This window comes from Sapajus apella, unplaced genomic scaffold (assembly GCF_009761245.1).
Source record: "Sapajus apella isolate SASKATOON/1434 unplaced genomic scaffold, GSC_monkey_1.0 scaffold5, whole genome shotgun sequence".
Classification (NCBI taxonomy): Eukaryota; Metazoa; Chordata; class Mammalia; order Primates; family Cebidae; genus Sapajus; species Sapajus apella.
The window spans coordinates 5,268,333-5,290,919 of NW_022436945.1; the positions used below are offsets into that span (position 1 = coordinate 5,268,333).

Below are 22,587 nucleotides of genomic sequence, written 5' to 3' on the forward strand. Positions count from 1 at the left end.
AAGGTCATTAATAATCAAGTAGGGTTAACAGACACTGGAAAAGTCTTCAAGTAATTCCATTATCTGTAAAAATTATTACCAGCACTCCAAACAATTACTGTATGGTTGATTAATTCTCATAAAGCTAAAGTTTTGTGAGGAAGAAAGAACACTCTTTTCTCCTCTTCTCTGAGATGGGTAATAGAGGCTTATGATGGTGTGCAACCCCTATCGAAGCTCTTCTAAACCTGCTCTAAGCCTTGGTCACTCAGCAGAGAACCTCCTCCTGGCTTTGTTGGCCTGGCACTTTGAAACCTCAGCTGCTCTCTACTCCACCACACAACTTCTTTGGATGTCAGTCTTTCTCCTCCTGTCATTCCTTTTCCAAGAAATAAGTCTCTTCCCTTTCCCCTGTGCTTGTTTCCATTCCCATTCCATGCTCCACTAATCCATCCAACTAGCTCCTCTATTTTTCTCTCTCCTTCTCTATCTATTGATATGCTCAGGGGTACAACAATTCTGAAATACACTTTTCCCAACCTGGGTGCACCCAAAAGTACATTGTCTCTCTTTCCTTTCCTCCCCAAGTTCTTCAAATACTGGTTGTATCTCTTACTTTCACTTTCTGAGTACACTCGGACCTTAACCTACTATAATCTAGCTCTCCTTTCCTGACCATACTGCAGAAATTAAACTCTAAGAAGCAACATTGTCTTGCTAATGAATAAATAAATCCAATGACTTCTTCTCATTTTCACTCCTCTCCTTTTCTGTCATTTGACACAAAACTCATGACTAATTTTCTTCATGAAAAAAACACTATCTTCCTCGATAGTTTACTGATAAAGGAAATTTGGTCTTCCTCACTATAGTTGTTTCTTATGTTTCTTTCACTGGCTCTTCTTCCAACCCCTTAAAAATGGAAGTTTCTAAAGACTCTATATTTAGATTTCTTCTAGGGCCACACCTGTTATTATTAATTGTGACTTTATCTAGTTTATTCTGACAGAGAAGTCATAATTCTGTAACCAGTCCCAGAAACTGTCTTGAATTTTCAGCTGTTTACTAGACACCCAGGTGTTTTATCAAAATCCCAAACACAGCACATGCAAAACTCAAATCATTTCCCCCAAAACCAGCTCCCCTTCCTGGCTTCCTATTTCTATGGATATCACTTACCCTGATTTAAACCCTAGAATTGTTCTTGAGTTTCCCTCTCTCTTACTTCATTCTACTTCAATCTTAATGTAAAATCATATAGATACTATCTTCGCTATTTCCCAGGTCATGCCATTATTGTTTTGCCCTACATTTCTATAAATGACCAACTAAATAGTATCCCCAATTGAGTACACTTTTTGATATAATGATGCCTGATTAAGCTTCCTAATGTCCAGCTTTCATCATTTGCTGACTTAGAAAGTATTAGAGGGACTTCACTGCATACAGATTTAAGAGTAAACTTTCCACCCTGGATTTCAAAGCTCTATGTATGCAGTGCAATTTCCCACTACTTTTCTAAACATACCCTACTCTATATCAAATTGTAGTTCTTAAAGATCTTGTCTTAAGCCAATTTTCTGATTTGGATTCCAAGTCAAGGCCTCCTACCTCATTGGCTTCTACTTCTCTATACTCTTTGCCACTTTTTCTGTATTCTCCAAATTTGAAACATTTGAGATCCTCAAAATTCATCAAACCTCTTTTCTAGCTATACTTCCTCCCAGAGAACACCATATATATGCCAATGATTCCCAAGTTTATACCTGTAACTCACCTAGCTCCCTAGAACTTCAGACTCAAATATCCAATCCCCTACTTATCATCTTCATTTGGATGTTAGACAGACATCTCAAACTTCAGATGCCCAAACTTGGAACTCCTGATTCTACTCCCCTTCGCAGTCTTTCCCATCTCAATAAATGTCAATTCCATCAGTCCAATTATTAAGGCCAGAATCCTTAGTCACCTTTGATTCCTCTCTCTTCTACATCCAAACCATCACCAAATCCTACTGGCTCTACCTTCACAGTATACCCAGAGTCCAACCACATCTATCCACTTTTACTGCTACCATGTTCGTTGAAGTCACCGTAGCTCTCACCTAGATTATTCAAAATAAGCATCCAACCTGAATGCTTCACCATTTGACCCTACCTTCTTTTATCTAGTCTCAAAACAGCAAAGAAAATTCCTGTTAAAGTGAAAGGCAAATTATGTCACACCCCTACCCAACAGATACTCCAGTGACTTCCTATCTCACTTAAGAGTCAAAGCCTAAATCTTCAAAATGGCCCACAGGGCCTCCATGATCTGATACTCACCCTACCCACCTCTCTCCCACTTCCTCTGATAATGTCATCTCTTACTTGCTGTCTTCAGCTTGCTGATTCTTTCAAACTACTTCATATTCCTTGCTATTCCTCAAACACACCAAAGCACACTTTACACTTGCTGTTTCCTACACATAAATGACCACTGCCCCTTACTGGATATCATCATAGATTTCTCCATCACTTCTTGCATTTCTGATGAAAAGTCAAATTTTTCCAGTTAGAACTTCCCTGCCTGCCTTAACATGTTCCATTTTTGTTTTCTCCATAGCCCTTGCACAATTAACTATTGCCACAATAAAGATAGTAAAAACTCACCCCCAAATTAAATGGCTTCAAACATTTATTCTCAGGGATCTGTAAGTCAGCTGGGGAGGTTCTGCTAATCGAGGCTGAGCAACTCTGCTGCAAGTTGTGATTGCAAGACAAGCTCTGCTTCTCATAGTAGATCTGTGAGTGAACTGGGACAGCTCAGCTTCATATGTGTTTATTCTGGGATGCGGGGCAATGACAATGGCAGAGGCACAAAAGGACAAGCGGAAACACACAAGGCCTCTTAAGCATAGACTCAGAAGCCATACAGTGACTTCTGTCCCAGTCCATTGGCCACAAGTCAAGGAATGCAAAAGTGTCTGTCTTCTCTTTTAGTGGGAGGAACTGCAAAGTAATGTGAGAAAAGGTATGCATATAGAAAGGAGTGCAGAATTGGGGCTAATAATACAATTTACCACATCATACCATCATCTGACATCCCATGTTTTTACTTGTTTTTTGTTGCTGTTGTTTTAGACAGTCTCTTGCTCTGTCATCCAGGCTGGAGTGCAGTGGTGTGACCACAGTTCACTGGAACCTTGAAATCCTGGGCTCAAGCAATCCTCCCATCTCAGCCTCTCAAGCATCTAGGACTATAGGCATGCACCACTACACCTGGCTACTTCTTTTAAAAAAAAGTTTTTTTCAGAGATAGGGTTCTCACTATGTTTTCCAGACCGGGAGGCCAAAGCCCTGGGATTATGAATGTGAGCCTCAGTGCCTGCGTATTTACTTATTTATTTGCTATCTTTTCTTATTAGATACTTCATGAGGGTAGAAACTCTGTTTCATTCACTACTTTATCCCCAGTATTTAGAACTGAGCCTGAACCTAGTAGGTAGTTGTTAAGTATACTGAACAGAAAAATTCATGTACATAGTTATTCAGTATGACCACCGTATGTCAGGAACTATGCTAGGTGCTAAAGATACAATGGTAAATAAGGCACGTAGTGAATGTCCTCAGGACAAAGTCTGATAGCCTAGTGTGGACACGAATAGACAGGCAATTATAAACAATGCTAAGTAATAATCATTTTCAAATAACTAACAATTATTGAGCATTTACTACATACCAGGCATTCTTCAAAGAGATACAGATTAACTCACTGAACCAACTCAACCTTATGAGGTAGATACTATTATTATCCCACTTTTATACAGAAGGAAACTGAGGCACACAGAAGTTACATAAATCAAGGTCACACAAGTAGTAAATGTTGAAGTCAAAATTCAAATGATAGTAGTCTGGTTCCAGCACCAACATGCTATGCTGCCTCACCAAGACAAGGGCTATCTCAGAGACTGCAGGTTGCTCTGGATGCAAAGAGATGAATGGACGGACACTCAATTCAATTAGGAGGCTGGGATGAGAAGGGTCAAGAAAATCTAGCCTAAGAAAGAAGTGGCTTTGGTTTTCATAATAAAAAACAAGCTCACTTTATCAAATCTAGTCAACACTAAGGTGCACCCCAACTTCAGAAAAAAATGTGAAAAAATGACCAGTGACAACTGTATAATGCCACTGATTCTAAAATGCACAATTTTTAGAATAAAAAAATGACAAAAAGTGTGCAGCCTATATGAACACTTGCTATCTGCTGCCTCTATATACCACACATACATGCACACACGTAAGTGTATGTATATATGCTAACATATATGCTAATGTAGTCTTGTCTTTCTTAGATTTGGTTTAATATTCAGCGATATGATTCTCCACTAAGGATAAATTTTGATGTCACCAAGCCCAAGCTATGGAAATCTTTCTTTTCAAGGAGCCTCCCATATCCTGGCCTTTCCAGTGTTCAGGTATAAATCTTTTATTAACAATTAAATGTAGACAAATAAAAGATAGGAAATCATTATACTGGGTTACCAGATGTTTTTTGGCCCTTAATTCCAGTCACTCCTGAGTAGTCTAGAACAGTATTCGTTTATTAAATGTATTTGAGCTCAACTCACAATAAGATACAGATATGTATGTTTATATATATGTGAAAGGACCATTATACACATCTTACACATATGTGGAAGAAAAGTTTTAATATAAAAATTTCCATATTAAAAGTACCACAAAATGTATTCCATATAATTTTTTTTAAATGCTGATCTCAATTCACAAAATAGATTTCATGACTGGTAATGAAACAACAAATTAAACTGCAGGGTATGATCTACTAGGGGCTCAGAAAATTAACTTACAGGGTCCTGACCAGTAGTAGATTCTAAGTAGTAAGCATAAGCAGTTTACTAAAACTTTTGTTTCATTTGATAGATATATGTATGTGTGTACTAGGTTTGTAATAAAATGTATTTTATTCTCTGGATCTACCTTTCAGAAAAGGCTTTGAAGAGCATTACCCTAGCGAAATTCTCCCATATGTGTACAAGGTGATATATACAAGATTTTTAATAGGAACACTGCTTGAAATGGCATAAGAGTCGGAATGACAAAAAAGAAAATTATGTTACATGATGGAATATTTTACAGTTAAAACAGTCAGCATTAATGAATCTTAATAAGCCCTCTAAAAATATATCTTTGTTGGCCGGGTGCAGTGGCTCACGCCTGTAATCCCAGCACTTTGGGAGGCTGAGGCAGGCAGATCACGAGGTCAAGAGATCGAGACCATCTTGGCCAACATGTTGAAACCCCGTCTCTACTAAAAATACAAAAATTAGCTGGGCATAGTGGTGCACATCTGTAGTCCCAGCTACTCAGGAGGCTGAGGCAGGAGAATCATTTGAACCCAAGAGGTGGAGGTTGCAGTGAGCCGAGATCATGCCACTGCACTCCAGCCTAGCGACAAGAGAGTGAGATTCCATCTCAAAAAAAATATACATTATAATATATATTTTTATAAACATATATATCAATATATATATATTTTATTTATATATAAATATATATCAATTATATTTTATTTATATATAAATATATATAAATATTTCTCCACTAAGGATAAATTTTGATGTCACCAAGCCCAAGCTATAGAAATCTTTCTTTTCAAGAAGCCTTCTATATCCTGGCCTTTCCAGTGTTTGTTGCTGCCACTAAATATAAAGTTAAGGGAGAAAGCACAAGTTGCATATTCATAAAATATAACAATTATGTAAACTTTAGAAAACATGCACAACAATGAAATGTTTTTTAGGGGTACATATTATCTGTAGTAAAATCATAAACACGTTGCATTAATGTATTAATGAAGACAGGAATTTTTATTCATAGCCAAATCCCTATCCCCCTCACCTGTGAAAAGTGCCTAGGACATAGCAGGCAATCAGTACTTGTTTAATGAAGGAATGCTAAAACAAATTCAGGTCATGGTTACTTCTGTGGTAAGAGAGAAAAAAAATGAAATTGAGAAAGAACTACACAGCACTATATTATGATGTTTTACTTCTAGTGGGTCATGAGTAAATCAGCATGCATTATATTATCTGTATCTTGATATCTGAGAGTTCACTCTGATTTTTAAGATTTTTAAAAGGATGTACAGCTGTTCAAATTAACTGTAGGTGATTTTTAGACTTTCTGAACGTTTTTCTCTTCTATAGCCTGAAGAGCTAATTTACCAGCGCTCAGACAAAGCAGCTGCAGCTGAGCTACAAGACAGGTAACATAATATCCATAAATCCACATGTAATCTGTCACTAGGAGTATAATACCAAACTTTAAAGCACTGTCAGCCTGGATGAATGTGAAACAATTTAGGCAATTTAACTTTAATTCATATTTATAGATTCCAAGTACAGATGTGATCTCTAAATCCTATGGCTCTGAAGGAGCCTTTAGCATCAGCTCACTGTGGAACTAACCAGAGTGGAACACCAGTAGTACATACTTCTAGGCTGGGTGCGGTAGCTCATGCCTATAATCCCAGCACTTTGGGAGGCCGAGGCGGGTGGATCACGAGGTCAGAGATCGAGACCATCCTGGTCAACATGGTGAAACCCCGTTTCTACTAAAAAAGAAAAACAAAAATTAGCTGGGCATGGTGGCATGCGCCCATAGTCCCAGCTACTCGGGAGGCTGAGGCAGGAGAATTGCTTGAACCCAGGAGGTGGAGGTTTTGGTGAGCCAAGATCGTGCCACTGCACTCCAGCCTGGGTAACAAGAGGGAAACTCCATCTCAAAAAAAAAACAAAAACAAAAAAAAAAAAAGACACAAAAACGTACTTCTACAGAGACTTCACCTCGGATTGGAGTTTAACATCACGTTATTACAGGTCTTGTTGAGGCACATCATAATCCTCAGCTTAAATATACCCTTTTTGTGCAATTAGTGGCTTATTGAACTGCAGTTAGTTTATGAACCAAACACATGGAGAAGGTCAGTAAGAGCCTATATGAGTCCCTGTAATTCTCATAACCCTGTAAAACAGAACTTATTCTCCTAGTTTCACAATGTGAAAACCGATGCTGAGAGGTCGACATACTTGTTTAAGTGTTAGAGCCCAGCCAATCTTTCTGATTTCAAGATGTGTGTGCTGTTTCTACTGTATTAAGGTGTGTGACACCTCTTGAGGCATTATTACTAGAAAATATCAGTTTACTCTTAATTTCTCCATAAAGCCTTATTCAAGATCCCTAACTAGAACTAATGTCCAAACAACCTGTTTGTTTTATATTGATGAATTGTCAAGCACTTATATTTCTCCAATATAAATTGGAGAAATATAAGTGCTTCAATTCGTCAATACTTTCCTGTGCAGACCATTTTGAAATCCAAAACAAAGATGTGCTAAGTGCCAAAAAACAAATGGTCCCTATGATTATTGAACAATGAGAAGCTAGCTAGGTCTCTAAACCCATGCATTTAGTTAGGGAATGTACAAGAGGCTCTAGAATCAGCAGGGTTTCAGTTTGAATCCCAGCTCTTTTGCCTTAGTCAAATCACTTATCCTGCCTCAAACTGTCCCCTCATCTGTAAAAACAGGACAATATTCTCTACCTCACAAGGTTATTATTTAGAGTAAATAAAAATGTACAGAAAGCACTTACCACAGTATCTGGTAAATGGCTCAATAAATGGTAGCTATTTTCCTTCATTCTATGCTTAAACTTCACACCCTATGAACCCAATACCTGTACTTATCACAAATAAAGTTTCAGAGATGTTGGTATTTTAAAGGCAGTTTTAAGGCAATTTAGAAAAAAATTCCATCATCATAAATACAATTCACTGTTCATGATGTGAATAAATTACAAGGCACTAACAGCCCCACAAATATTTGAGGCTTTCAACATAAGCCCCACTTCTTATGCCTATGTCTAATTCATCTGTCTGTATATATGCTGTCAATGAGTATAGTCATAAAACATTTCAAAAAATAGTTCATGGCCAGGCACAGTGGCTCATACCTGTAATCTCAACACTTTGGCAGGACAAGGCAAGAGGATCACTTGAGCCCAGGAGTTTGAGAACAGCCTGGGCAACGTAGCAAGACCTTGTCTCTACAAAAAAGAAAAAAAATAGCCAGGCATAGTGATGTGCACCTGTGGTCCCCGCTACCAGGGAGGCTGAGGTGGGAGGATCACTTGAGCCCAGGAAGTTGAGGCTGCAGTGAGCTGTGATTGTACCACTACACTCCAGCCTAGGCAACAGAGTGACACCCAGCCTTTAAAAAAATTAATAATGATAAACTTTTGCTGCATGTATTGAATCTAGCTATCCCCAACTCATTCAGTGCTCCCTTCTGTTACATTTCAAGCATCTGTTACGGCTCTTAGAATATACATACTTTCTATTTATAGGCCTGTTTCCCATGTCAACTCATATATAACCTTGAAGGGCAGGATTTCATGTCTATTTTGAATACCCAGGGGCAGCCCATTATAAGACATTATGCCTGGAGAATGACAACTCCATCAGCAAAGAACGTAGTTATACAATCATCTGAATCCCCACTACATATTTTTTTTTAACAAGGGAAAAGTGAGTGTCAACAAATGAGTTTATGTTTTGTGACCAGGCTTGAAAAAATACTAAAAGAAAAAATCATGGACTGGAGGCCACGCCATCTGACTCGGTGGAATAGGTATTGTACCTCTACTCTGCGTCACTTCTTGCCTCTGTTAGAAAAAAGTCAAGGAGACGATGTAGAAGATGACCACAGAGCAGAACTGCTAAAACAGCTGGGAGACTACAGGGTATGTTACAAATGGATCCTAAACTGACTGTGGATTTCCTTGTGTCAAAATGAAAATTAGCCAATAATACGTTTCCGGAATCAAAGGACCTAAGTATCTCCCAGAAGTACATATTTAAAGCAGCATAAACTAAAAACTGTGACTATAAGTTTTAAACCTCAATAATCACTAAATAGCAAAATACCACCATTTTGTATAAAAATATCCCATGAAAAATACCTTTTATGAAATACATTTAAGTATCAAATAAAATGAAAATATCTGGCTAAATCATGTTAGACTCAACTGTGCATAAAGACAAAAACATCCTAGAGCAGTTTTTTAAGAATACTGTTTTACAGTGATTGTTTGTCATTGCTAAGAAAGGTGGTTATTAATAGATGATATACCCCTCTCTCCTGCCTGCTGGTAGTGCTATATGTTCACATGCTATAGCTGGATGACAAAACCTAGAAAGCAGGCTCCTAAGACTTAACAGTAAGCCTTGTTAGCTAAACAGTGTGAAGGTCAAATTAGATCATTCACTGAGTACAATTTATCGTTTAACTTAAAAGGCACGTCTCAGCCAGGATATTTTAGTTCAAATATCAGAAAACTCAAACAGGCTTGAGCAATACAGAATGTACTGGCTTAAGTAAAGCTTAGAGGGTAGCTATCAGGGCTGTCCCACTCTTCTGCAAGTCTTCCTATTCTGCCCTTCCCCTCCATATGATGGCATCATCCTGACACTAGGTTTCCTCATGGAAGCAAATGCTGGAACACTTCCATAACTTACATCTGCACACACATCCAAAGCAGGAGAATATCATGTGCCATTATTCCTAAATTTCCCAAGACGCGCTCTGAGACTCCCTTGCCCATCTCTGTGGATCAATCATTGTAGCCAAGGGGCCAAAAATTATTGTTGGGCACCATGGCTCACACCTGTAATCCCAGCACTTTGGGAGGCTGAGGCAGGTGAATCAGTTGAGCCCAGGAGTTCAAGACCAGCCTGGGCACCATGGCAAAACCCCATCTCCACAAAAAATATAAAAAGTAGCCAGGCATGGTGGTGCTTGCCTGCAATCCCAGCTATTCAGGAGGCTAAAGTCGGGGGACCATTTGAGGCCAGCAGGAGGCCAAGGCTGCAGTGAGCCATGATCATGCCACTGCACTCTAACATGGACAACAGAGTGAGACCTGTCTCAAAAAAAAAAGAAAAAAGAAAAAAATAAATGTATTGGTGTAGTTTAACTTAGGTACCTAGGTCTCTGGAATTGCATGGGTTACTATGCATACTAAGTACTATCAAAAAGAGGGAAGGGAACAGTGATGGGGTGACTAACAGGTGGCTTATACACCTACATGCTAGCAAGGAAAACAAAATGGATATTAAGCAACTCGATTTTCTGTATTGCTAATAAATAGCTGAGTAGAAAAACACAACTGAAATCCAGAAGACTTATAGTAAGAATTGCATACATTTACATAGGAAAAATGTATTAAATCTTCAGACTTCACTAATGATTACAAATGTTTTTTTCCCTTCAGTTCTCTGGATTTCCTCTTCACATGCCTTATTCTGAAGTGAAGCCTTTAATTGACGCTGTGTATAGTACTGGAGTACATAATATTGATGTTCCTAATGTTGAATTTGCTTTAGCTGTATACATACACCCATACCCCAAAAATGTTTTGTCTGTTTGGATCTATGTTGCTTCCCTTATACGTAACAGGTAATTTTTTTCACTGTACTTTTTGTATCACCTAAAAACTACAATTAGAATATGAGATTTAAAATTATATGGATCACATCAGAACATATTGGCAAATAATAAAATAATCATGTTTTTAACTGTGCAAAGTAAGTGCTTTATTTAGTAGTCTGTCTGTCTCTGCCACTAGACCCTGAAATTCAACTGAGACTACCCAGAGTAGGGTACATTATGTACTTCCCGCCTCTATGCCTTTGTACTTACCTTTCACTTGGACAAATATTAACAGCAACGGAATGAAAGTGAGAGAAACTTACCAAGTTTTACCCTAGAGCAAGGTAAAGCTTTAAATAGAGCATCATTAGAGCCTTTAGAGTTCCTCCCCCTTTGCTGTGTTTAATTCAAATGTTAGTTGAAATAGAAAGCAGTAGTGAGTTATTTATATTCCATTAGATGATTCTTTCTTCATCTTTAGACAACCCTAAGATAATTTGCCTGAACTGAAAGTTTACCAGTTTTTATCACTGCTCCTCCTCCTCTCTCCAAATATGCAAAACAAATAAATATCCACAAAGAACTAGACTGCAAGATTACTTCATCTTCCACAGGATGTAGTCATACCTCAGAGATACTGTGTACTTGGTTCCAGACCACTGCTTAAAGTGAATACTGCAATAAAATGAGTCACATCAATTTTTTTGGTTTCCCAGTGCAAAGTTATGTTTATACTATATTATAGTGTACTAAGTGTGCAAAAGCGTATCTCAAAACTGTACACACCTTAATTTAGAAATACTTTGTTAAAAAGTGCTAATGACCATCTGAGCCTTCAGCAAGTTGTAATTTTTGCTGATGGGAGGGTCTTGCCTTGATGTTGCTGGCTGATTAGCAACTGGTGGTTGCTGATGGTTGGGGTGGCTGGGAGATTTCTTAAAATAAGACAACAATGAAGTTTGTTGCATTGATGGACTCTTCATGATTTCTCTGTAGCCTGAAACACTATCTGATAACATCTTACCCACAGAACCTCTTTCAAAACTTGAGTCAGTCTTCTCAAACTCTGCCACTGCTTTATCAATTGTTTATGTAATATTCTAAATCTTTAGTTGCCATCTCAACAATGTTCACAGCATCTTTAACAGGGAGTAGTGTCCATATCCAAAAACTTTGAGACGGGGTCTTGCTCTGTCATCCAGAGTGCAGTGATGTCATCATGGTTTACTGCAGCCTCAACTTCCTAGGCTCAAGCAATCCTTCTACCTAGGTCTCTCAAGTAGCTGGGACTACAGGCACATGCTACCAGACCCAGCTAATTGTTTATTTTTTGAAGAGACACGGCCTCACTCTATGTTGTCTAGGCTGGCCTTGAACTCCTGAACACAAGCAATCTTCCTGCCTCAGCCTCCCAAAGTGCTGGGATTACAAGAGTGAGCTACCCCACCCGACCAAGAAAGAAACGTTCTTTGCTCATCCATAAGCAACTCTGTATCCATTTGAGTTTTATCCTGAGATTGCAGCAATTCAGTCACATACTGGGGTTCTAATTCTAGTTCTCTTACTATTTTCACATCTGCCGTTACTTCCTCCACCACTGAAGTCTGGAACCCTTCGAAGACATCCACTGAGAGTGGGAATCAACTTCGTCCAAACTCTTGTTAATATTGATATTTTTACCTTCTCCAATGAATCACGAATATTCTTAATGGCATCTAGAATGGTGAATCCTTCTAATTGAATCCTTTCCAGAATATTTTCAATTTACTTTGCCCAGATCCATCAGAGAAATCACCATCTATGGCAGCTATAGCCTTACAAAATGTATTTCTTAATAAGACTTAAAAGTCAAAATTATTTCTTGATCCAAGGAGTAAATTCTGCATGGAGCTGCAGAATAGATGCTGTGTTAACAGGCATGAAAACATTAATTTCCTTGTACATCTCCATCAGAGCTTTTGGGTGACCAGAAGCCTTGTCAATAAGCAGTAATATTTTGAAAGAAGTCTTATTTTCTGAGCAGTAGGTCTCAACAGTGGGCCTAAAATGGTGAGCAAACCATGCTGTACACAGATGTGTTATTATACTGGCTTTGCTGTTCAATTTATAGAGCACAGAGTAGATTTAGCCTAATTATTAAGGGCCTCAGGTTTTTCAGAATGGCAAATGAGCGTTCTCTTCAACAGTAACTAGCTGCATCAATCTCTAACGTAAGAGTCTACCTGTCCTTTTAAGCCAGGCATTGATTTCTCCTCTCTAACTATGAAAGACCTAGACGGCATCTTCTTCCAATAGAAGGCTGTTTTGTCTACACACTGAAAAATCTGTTCTTTAGTGTAGCCACTTTCAAATCAATGACCTTAGCTACCTAGATGTTCTGAATAACTTGCTGTAGCTTGTATATTAGCACCTGCTACTTCACCTTGCATTTTTGTTATAGAGATGCCTCCTTTCCTTAAACCTCATGAGTCTACCTCTGCTAGCTTCAAACTTTTCTGAAGCTTCCTTACACCTCTCAGCCTTCATAGAATTCAAGAAAGTTAGGGTCTTACTCTGAATTAGGCTTTGGCTTAAGGGAATTTCATGGCCATGAATTTTTCATCTATCCAGATCACTAAAACTTTCTTCCAATCAGCAATAAAGCTGTTTCACTTTCTTACCTTTGGGTGTTCACTGGAATACCACTTTTAATTTCCTTCAAGAACTTTCCTGTTGCATTCACAACTTGGCTGTATGGCACAAGAAACATGGATATGGGCCTATCTAAGTTTTTGACGTGTCCTGCTCACTAAGCCTAATCATTTCTAGCTTTTGATTTAAAGTAAGAGAAATGCCGGGCATGGCGGCTCACGCCTGTAATCCCCGCACTTTGGGAGGCTGAGGCGGGTGGATCACCTGAGGTCAGGAGTTCAAGACCAGCCTGACCAACATGGAGAAACTCCATCTCTATAGAAATGCAAAATTAGCCAGGCGTGGTGGTACAAGCCTGTAATCCCAGCTAATTGAGAGGCTGAGGCAGGAGAATCACTTGAACCTGGGAGGCAGAGGTTGCAGTGAGCTGAGATCATGCCATTGCACTCCAGCCTGGGCAACAAGAGTAAAACTCCGTCTCAAAAACTAAAACAAAGTGAGAGCCAGGACTGTTCCTTTCACTTCAACACTTAAAGTCCACCACAAGGTTATTAACTGGGGCCTAATTTCAATATTGTTGTGTCTCTAGAAATAGGAAGGTCTGAGGAGAGACAGGAACAGTTGGTAGAACATACATTAATATTTATCAATTAAGTTCTCTGCCTTATTAGGGCCCAGTTCATGACATTCCAAAGCAATTACAATAGTAACAACAATCATTGATCACAGATCACCATAACAGATTTAATAATACTGAAAAAGAATGAAATACTCCAAGAATTATTAAAATGTACGATACATGAAGGGAGCCAGTCTATTGGTGCCATGGTACGAAACATGGCACCAATAGACTGGCTCGACACAGAGTTGCCATAAACATTCAATTTGTTAAAAAAAAAAAAATGCATTATCTGCAAAGTGCAATAAAGTGAAGCACAATAAAATGACATATGCCTGCATGTGTATCAATAGGTGGAAAATGCCATTTTCTTCTTCGTCATATAAAACTTCACATAGCATGACATAAAACTGAACTTAAAGGCACTAGTATGCGCCTTTCTAGGTGGCAGGTCTCCATCATGATCTTTTAACAGAGCAATGTAGATAAACTTACAGATTCAAATTTTGACTACTGAATAATTTCAAAAAGAAAATTCAGCTCAACAAAATTCAGTATGTGTCTAAAATTATTTGTTAAGATAATGAGTTCATGGGAGCTCAAAACAAATTATTTAGTCCTATTCTATACTAAAGTAAACCTGGATTGAGATTTATAATAAAAATCACAGCACAACAGTATTACTTGGTAAAGTCCTCAAAGTAGATTTTATTTATACATTTCTTCAAATGATTATGGTATTTTTAAAAATCTCTCCCAAATTTGATGATATAGGGACAGTGGTGAGAACAAGGTATCCTTAAAGAAAACAATTATGGATTGGTGCTTTCCTAGCTCACTGAGCTAACACCCAGAAGCCAGTTTTTCTATAATCCTAAAGAATCTTAAATGTGGGTTTGTTTGAATTGGCCTTCTGAGAATTGTTCAAATAAAAGGAAATTTATATGGAAAAGAGATTAGTTTCCAAAATGTGCTATCTTTGAAAATAAGTCATCAGACATGTATGTCCAAAAAGATCTGCAAAGCTTGGTACAGTGTTAATGTATAAAGAGAACCAATAACCCCTATGGATTTTAAAAACCAAAATAATCTATGAAATACTTTAAATGACATGGCATTAGCAACATTCTTTAAAGCATTTCATTTAAAAGAAATCTGGTAAGACTGTTCTCACCCTTCTGAAAAGACCTAATCCCTTTCTAAAACAAAAGTATAATTTGCAAGAGAAACAACATTACAATTCACTAGTAAATTAAGATTTCTGAGGTTGTAAGAAATGGGGCAAAAACAAGTCACGCTCAAAAAGGGATGGTTAACACAAGAATGTGCTATGAGTAAAGTGCATGAAAGGAAGCCTGCTCAGCTAAATGAAGTAGACAAAGGTCAGAAGTCAAGGGTCATTCGCCAGAGCGGCAGCAGGCTCGAAAACCACACTGCAAATTCTGGCATCCACTGGCGGTATCAGCATGAGGACCTGTATGAAAACAGAAAAATGTGAAAGGAGGAATTTCTTAGAGATCACATAAAAATAATTTTGCTTATGAAGGAGCTAAAACATTCAATGGTTTTACTAGCAGTACATTTATATCATGGAAGTGAGTGCATAAAAACTTATTCAGACACAAAAATCACCAATAACAGCTTGACTTTAATTAATATATCCTTCATGGTCCAAAAGGTAAGAGGGAGAAGGGAAAAAATTAATTTTTAGCAACAACTTTACAATATAAAAACCCAAAACTGAACAGAGACAATCCACAGAAGCAAGACTGCAAAGCTAACTTAAAAATAGATTCTTATAATCTGAACATCCCCCTAGAAATGAAATAAAGGCAAAAACAATCCTAACTGTAATTGATAAGCTAAATAATTCAGTATTGAGCAATTATAATAAATATATTCAAATTTTGAAGAAAAACTATATAAACAGACAATATATTTGCCATATTTTTATTTAATATTTGTAGCCAAAAATATCTATATATAGTAGGATTACATGAAATTATTTTCCAAAATTATATAATGAGTGATCAATTAAACTTTATCTAAGAAAGTAAAAATTATCATTCACTTACAAATAATAATAAAACATATGTGGAATAACTGACATTTTATCCCAGTCACACTATGCTACCCAGGCACTAAATAAAAGATCCATTAGGGAACAAAGCTAAGAACTAGAAAATATCAAAGAAGAGGTTTCACAGCACATATTCAAATGTTAAGTACTTTGAAAGAATATTTTCATAAAAGCAGGCCAATGTGGAAAAGACTGTTTCAAGTATATTGAAGGCTTTCAGTATGTCTGCACCATGAACAAATAAAGAGCAGTTAATTAGTTCTTTACATATCAACTAGAACAACCAAAATACTTGCAATTGTGATATAAAGGACAGTATAAAATGAAAACTGTACATGAAATATAATTTTGCTGCCAAATATATCAAATGGATTATAATTGAAAAATCACAGTACTCTGGGGCGATATCTAGTTTAACTCAGAAACACATTTTAAATCTACCTTTGTTTTCTAAAATAGCATTTAATTACCAAAAAAAAAAAGAAAAAGAAAAGTAACTAGGCTAATGCTACCATAATAATTACTTGCAACTAAACACATAAAACACATTAATTTCCAGAAATTTAACTTTTCCTTATATTCCCCCCAAGAGGCACATACAAAATACAAAGGGCAAATTTCTTAAGAACTATACTCATTAAAGTATAGTGTTCACATATTACAGAAATGGTAACATATCTTTAAGGAAAGAAACTATAACATTACACAAATATGTGCAATTACAATAGCTTATGCTTTCAGTCATATTTAGTTTTTAAGTTGACATGACATCTGTGATTAGCTTAATAGGGGAACAGGTATGGGAATGGGCAATGATATAGATGAAATGAGACTAGCCACAGGTTAATAACTGCTGAAGCTGACAGTACAAAGGATTTGTTATATTATACTGTTTATATGTTTAAATTTTTCCATAGCAAAAAGTTTAGAATTATTTTAAATATAAAGTTGAATTACTAAAGCTAATTTTTATCTAATCAAAATAACAATCTCTTCTGGTCTTTAAATGAAAAGTTAAATATATCAAATATTTAAAATCCATGAGTAGCATTTTATTAAGATTATTTTCCCTTAAAATAAGATAAACATTAATCTTAACTAAAAACGCAAGATAAAATGTTTTAGTACATATTGAGTACTTATTAAAAATGCCCTGATAAGAAACACTATGATCTGAAATCCTTCTTCTACTGCCAATTTTTGACCAAGTTTTTCCTTTGAATATATTGCCAGCTTTACAGACTGCACCACCCAGTGTCCCCTTCTTAGCTTGTCTTTCCTCACTCCTTACACTGCTCACTGTTTTGTCCACCAATCACGTAGTGCCTCTCCTCAAGACACAAGCCCTGCCTCACTGCCATTCCCCTGCTCTGACCTTTAGTCCATGATGAAATGCCTGATTCATTGGGCTTTGCCAAAATGGATCTGATTATCATTTTATCAGATTAAAATTCCATTCTAAATTGTTTAAAAGAAATAAGAAGAGACATAAAGACTCTCATATAATTTTTTCAAACTGCAATTCCCTCAAATACTTCGAAACACCTATACCTTTAAGTCCTCACTTAATGTCATTGATAGGTTTTTAGAAACTGTGACGCTAAGCAAAATAATGTATAATGAAACTAGCTGTTATGTTTTCATCATTATAATAAAATGACACTATCTGAGGATTTCCTGTATGTTATTTTCTTTAAAGTCAGTCTCCAACAACATATCAACAACACTGAGGACTTAATATATTCCTATTTTTTAAAAGGACAGAAAGATAAAGGAGAAATATTATGCTAAATTTCAACAGCAGCCTATGAAAAATCGTATGTCATGTCTGGAAGCAATGGAAGTGAAGCAGACAACTGGTTTTCAAAGGATAAAGTAAAAGGGAGACTCAAAAGAACAAACAGAAAGCTATTCTCCTAGAGATTCAGACAAGACATATTTTTTCACCATCCTTCCCAAAAGATGTAGGGTCCACATGCTCAGTTTCTACCCTAGCTACCTGGGTCATTTTGCTCTTGAAGTCTAAAGGATGGTGGGAGAGATAATGGGGGAAGATATGTAGGAATAAAAGTCTTCACTCTGTATTAGGTAAAAAGCACAATCCTACTGTCAGTATGTCATTTATCACAAAACAAAGTTCTTGTTTATACTGATGTAAAATGTGCCCACTCACTGAGTAGGCACATTTTATATGAATATAAGCAAGAACTCTGAATACGTGCTAAGTTCACTAGAATTGAGTTTCAGTGAGATTCTAAGGGTACAGAATAAAGAGAGAATTAATATATTGTTTTCAAATTTGAAAGCAGAATCTGTCTAAAGAACCCTATAAAAACTTAATCAGTAACTGTAATATTAAACGATTAAAAACCATAATCCTATCATAAGGTTAATAATGGAGCAGTTACTGGTGTCTGATCCCAATAATTATGAAAGTGACAGCATCCATTAAAGGATCTGCTGAAAGCCTGAACCAAAACAAAAATGAAGACAAGCACTGTTTTAAATTCAGTTATCATGTTGTAGAAAACAAGAGACTAGCACTTTCCAAAGCATGGGAAGTATAAGCAACATTAACAATGAAATCCTTAAGTAACATTGAAGGACTGTTCAGAAAAGAGAATAAATGGATAACAGAATAAATGACAACAGAAAAGGTGAGGGAGCATTAGAAAGAAATATGACTTAGATATGATGGATTGCTTAGTATCTCAGGTAGACAGCTACGCTTTAATAGACACAGACAATTCACAAGGTAGTTCCCTTTAAATATTTGACTTATCACCAGCAAACTTCCATCTCAATGTAAGATAAAGAACGCAAATGGTTAAGATATATGAAGCCTAAATTATGTTAAAGAATAATAAAGAAAATAGAAAAACATAATTAAATAATCATTAAAATATTTAAATGTATGGTACAGAATAATCTTGTAAGAAAGCATTTTTAAGTATTAGATGAAAGGAAGTATAAGGTTAGCTATTATTTCTCCAGATTTTTATTATTAAATAACTTGTTTTTACTGGGTTCTAAGTATATTAGAATGACATAAGTATATTACTTATGCTTATGCTGTATATCTGCACTTACCTTCACTTACCTTTATTCCTCTTTAACTTAAATTAGAAACATAAAAGAGCATATCATCTGAGACTGTGTCACCTCCAAAACTATGAGCTAATCTATCTTCATTTATAAATTATACATACATTGAAATGCAACTCAGTAAAAAAGTTTATTTTCTATCATTGTTCAAATGTTCTCCACAGCACTAAAACTATGCCATTCCATTTAACACGTCTTAAACGTTAAAGATTCCTTTCAATGTTATGGCTAAGGAGTCTTTTATATTCAAGTATAATCAATCAAATAAATGTAAAAGTCATAAAGAATCATTCAGAATAATCTAAATTTGCATTTTATATCAACACACTTTATGTACAGTGTCTTGCTAAAGGTAGTCACTGTTTGAATATACGATAACTAATTTATCTTCTCCAAAATCTCTGCTAGTGCTTGGAAAATAGATCATTCTGCTTTACTTATCATGTATTACTTAATGACTAATGTTTATCAGCATTTACTTTTTTATATTTAGTAATCTGATAGTTAACTATATAGATTTTCTTTTAAAAAGTATATTTTTAGTTAAATGTTACTTTCAAATATTTGAAATATAATTTGTCACCTAAATACACTTCTCCATTGCTCTAATACCACATATTAAATACACTGACAGCTGGGCGCGATGGCTCATGTCTGTAATCCCAGCACTTTGGGAGGCCGAGGCAAGCAGATCACAAGGTCAGGAGTTCGAGATCAGCCTGATCAACATGGTGAAACCCTGTCTGTATTAAAACTATAAAAATTAGCCGGGCGTGGTACCATGTGCCTGTAAATCCAGGTACTCAGGAGGCTGAGGCAGGAGAATCGCTTGAACCTGGGAAGTGTGTGTTGTGGTAAGCCAAGATTGCGCCCTTGCACTCCAGCCTGGGCGACAGAACGAGACTTCATCTCAAAAAAAAAAAACCCCAAAAAAACAAAACAAAACAAACACATTGACTACTTTCAGAAATAATAAAAATAGTAACAAGGAGGCCCCTGAGCTTTCATTAAATATCTACTGTACAAGCTGAACTGTTTTGAAAGATATTGGATCAAGTGTCATCTTGCAAAACTAGATACAACACAACCTCATTCTAACACTTTCTAGGTTGTCCATATATCCTTTCAAGGAAAGGACTGAAACAGAGCATTGCTTTAAGAACAACCTATGTGGAACTCTGAGACACCAAGTTATATAACAAGTCACCCTGTAAATTTTAAAGGCTTTCCATTCCCCCAAATCATGCTTCAATAAGCTATAAAAGGAGAGTTAATATTGGATTATACAAGCACTGCAATTTCCTTTCAAATCTTTCAAAGTCAGATATCTTCATTACAATTCATTTACTTAAAAAAAATCATTTATCCAAAAAATGTTTACATTCAACAAAAAGAATGTAATAGCTCCTTTGAAACTATATATTCAAAACCAGTTTAGAGGAAATTCATAAGGACAAAGTGCAAAAGATTTTAAGTATTTAATATTATCCCATCATCTAAATTATTTCAAAGTTTAAAAACACACAAACGCAAAACAAGTAGGTACCCAGTCCCCTTCCTCTACCCAAAAATAAATATAATGAATTTGACTGTGAGATTTATTCTCAAGCACAACCTATGTTGAAATCAATATGAAAAAGTCAAGTATAACATACAAATACAATTTTTTCTTATAAAAATAATTGCTTATTAATAACTCTTGATAATATGTCCTATAAGCCTGAGGAACTATAGCACGAAATCTACAATGAAATAAGCTTATGCTAACAAAACAAAACTCCCTTCTCAAATCCACTGCATCCACAAAAGTAACTGCTTCACTGCCTCAATCACATTTTGTTTTCATAGGCTTAGCATGTTGCAACTACAATGACATTCACTTTCGCCATTCCTTGATTATACTCAGAAGGTAACAGAGAACAAAGAAATGTCCAACTTAGTGTTGATATATCAAGAACATGAGAGGTCATCTCCTGCGTAACAATGTGATTCCAGAAATAAGGTTGCAATCTCCTGTTTTGTCTTACATATTTTAAGGAAAATCTTATCTGAGAAATAGCAGATTTGTTAATTTCTCTATTTTATTTGTTCATTTCTCGACTTTGTGGTATGTCATTACTCCCTCTAGTCTTCCTGATTCCTGTCAATTATTCTGCCTGAGAAGAAGAATTCTGTTGATCTTCCTGTCATCTTAAGGTGAATTGGGCACTCAAAGACAATAGGACATAATATTAAAAAAGACAGGTACATAGTAGTCTGGCCCATCTAAAATCTTCTCCAGTTATCAATACAGAAGGCTGATTTGCTTACTATTAACAGAAGAGCAGCTATTTATGCTTCTGGGAAATTCAGTCTCTACCAGTGACTGTCAAATGTGCAAAAAGGCACTGAATCTACTTTGAAAAAGAATGTTTAATAAGCCCACTGTAGGGTAGAATGTTAAAAAAAAATCAAGAAATATTTCTTGTGATTTTTGAAAGTAGGTTCAGGAATCAATTTCCAAGATACTATAGAAATTCTAGTCATGTCTTAAGCATCTCAGCCTCTTCTCAATACTAGATACTACACTTAGCCCTCAATCTTCAGTAAGATTTATTTGACATCAGATCCAGAAACTCTGGAAGTCCATATTACCAAAGTCCTCATTTTTCTATATTTGATAAAGCTGTCTTACAAGAAAAATGAGTCTAAGAAGTCAGCGTTATCTAGAACATCAATAGTTCTAAATTCTTAATGAGTGCTGCAAGACTCTAGAGGAATACCCAAAATTTTTAATAGGAATTTTAGTGTCTCTATTAACTTACCATTTTTGATTACACTATTACATGCCTCAAAAATCTGACACAACGGCTATTTAGAATATACATCTGCAAGAAAAACTTACCTTTCAAGATGTTAATTAATGAAAATATAATTTTAAAATTTTATCAAGTTTAAATCTGAAAGTAAGACAGTCTGGTAATTAGAAATCTAGAAAACTAAATGGAAAAATTATTAGAACTGCTAAAAAATTTTAAATTAATTCCTTCAAAATTATCGCATTGTTAAAAAGCATTACCGTTAATGTTGTCACAGTAGTAAAAGTATTCATCATTCAGAGAAGGACATGCTGAAACCAAATCCTGCAGGCCTGCACCAGTTATAGTAAGACAACCAGAGAGATTAAGGTGCTCCAAATAAGGCAGCCCTCCTCCCAGAGTCAAAACCCTGCAAGAAAAATAATTTGACAATTTGAAGACATTAATCTATAAAAAGTTTGTATTCCTGTGGGCCACTGAACCACTATTTTACATACTTTTCAATATGGTAATGAGAAATTTTAAGAATTTCTGTAAAACACTGATAACCTCATCCTTAGGCAGAAATACATTTAACTCAGAAAATATTCTATATTTTTCCTTACATTCAATTAAAAAAAAAATCTGTAAAACTCTTCATTTTTTTTTTTTTTTTTTTTTTGAGACGGAGTTTCGCTTTTGTTACCCAGGCTGGAGTGCAATGGCGCGATCTCGGCTCACCGCAACCTCCGCCTCCTGGGTTCAGGCAATTCTCCTGCCTCAGCCTCCTGAATAGCTGGGATTACAGGCACGTGCCACCATGCCCAGCTAATTTTTTGTATTTTTTTAGTAGAGACGGGGTTTCACCATGTTGACTAGGATGGTCTCGATCTCTTGACCTTGT

The 22,587-nt window shown here is 36.2% G+C and overlaps 2 protein-coding genes across 8 annotated transcripts in view; one reads left to right on the forward strand and one right to left on the reverse strand.

The window, feature by feature from the left end:
• Positions 1-11,043, forward strand: part of CC2D2A (coiled-coil and C2 domain containing 2A) — a 144,901-nt gene extending 133,858 nt beyond the window's left edge. For 6 of the 7 annotated variants that reach the window (XM_032272850.1, XM_032272856.1, XM_032272859.1 and 3 more), the window contains 4 exons: positions 4,313-4,435; positions 6,188-6,246; positions 8,606-8,783; positions 10,314-11,043. In XM_032272850.1, coding sequence (XP_032128741.1) covers positions 4,313-4,435; positions 6,188-6,246; positions 8,606-8,783; positions 10,314-10,502 — 549 coding nt within the window. In that variant the 3' untranslated portion in view covers positions 10,503-11,043. Of the gene's footprint in view, positions 1-4,312; positions 4,436-6,187; positions 6,247-8,562; positions 8,784-10,313 lie in introns of those variants that run through there. The other variant, XM_032272885.1, reaches the window with a different exon arrangement.
• A 3,358-nt stretch (positions 11,044-14,401) lies between these two features.
• FBXL5 (F-box and leucine rich repeat protein 5) overlaps positions 14,402-22,587 on the reverse strand; it is a 41,292-nt gene continuing 33,106 nt past the window's right edge. The window contains exons 10-11 of the mRNA XM_032272899.1: positions 21,965-22,113; positions 14,402-15,195 (exon numbers count right to left, since the gene is read on the reverse strand). Coding sequence (XP_032128790.1) covers positions 15,119-15,195; positions 21,965-22,113 — 226 coding nt within the window. The 3' untranslated portion in view covers positions 14,402-15,118. The remainder of the gene's footprint in view (positions 15,196-21,964; positions 22,114-22,587) is intronic.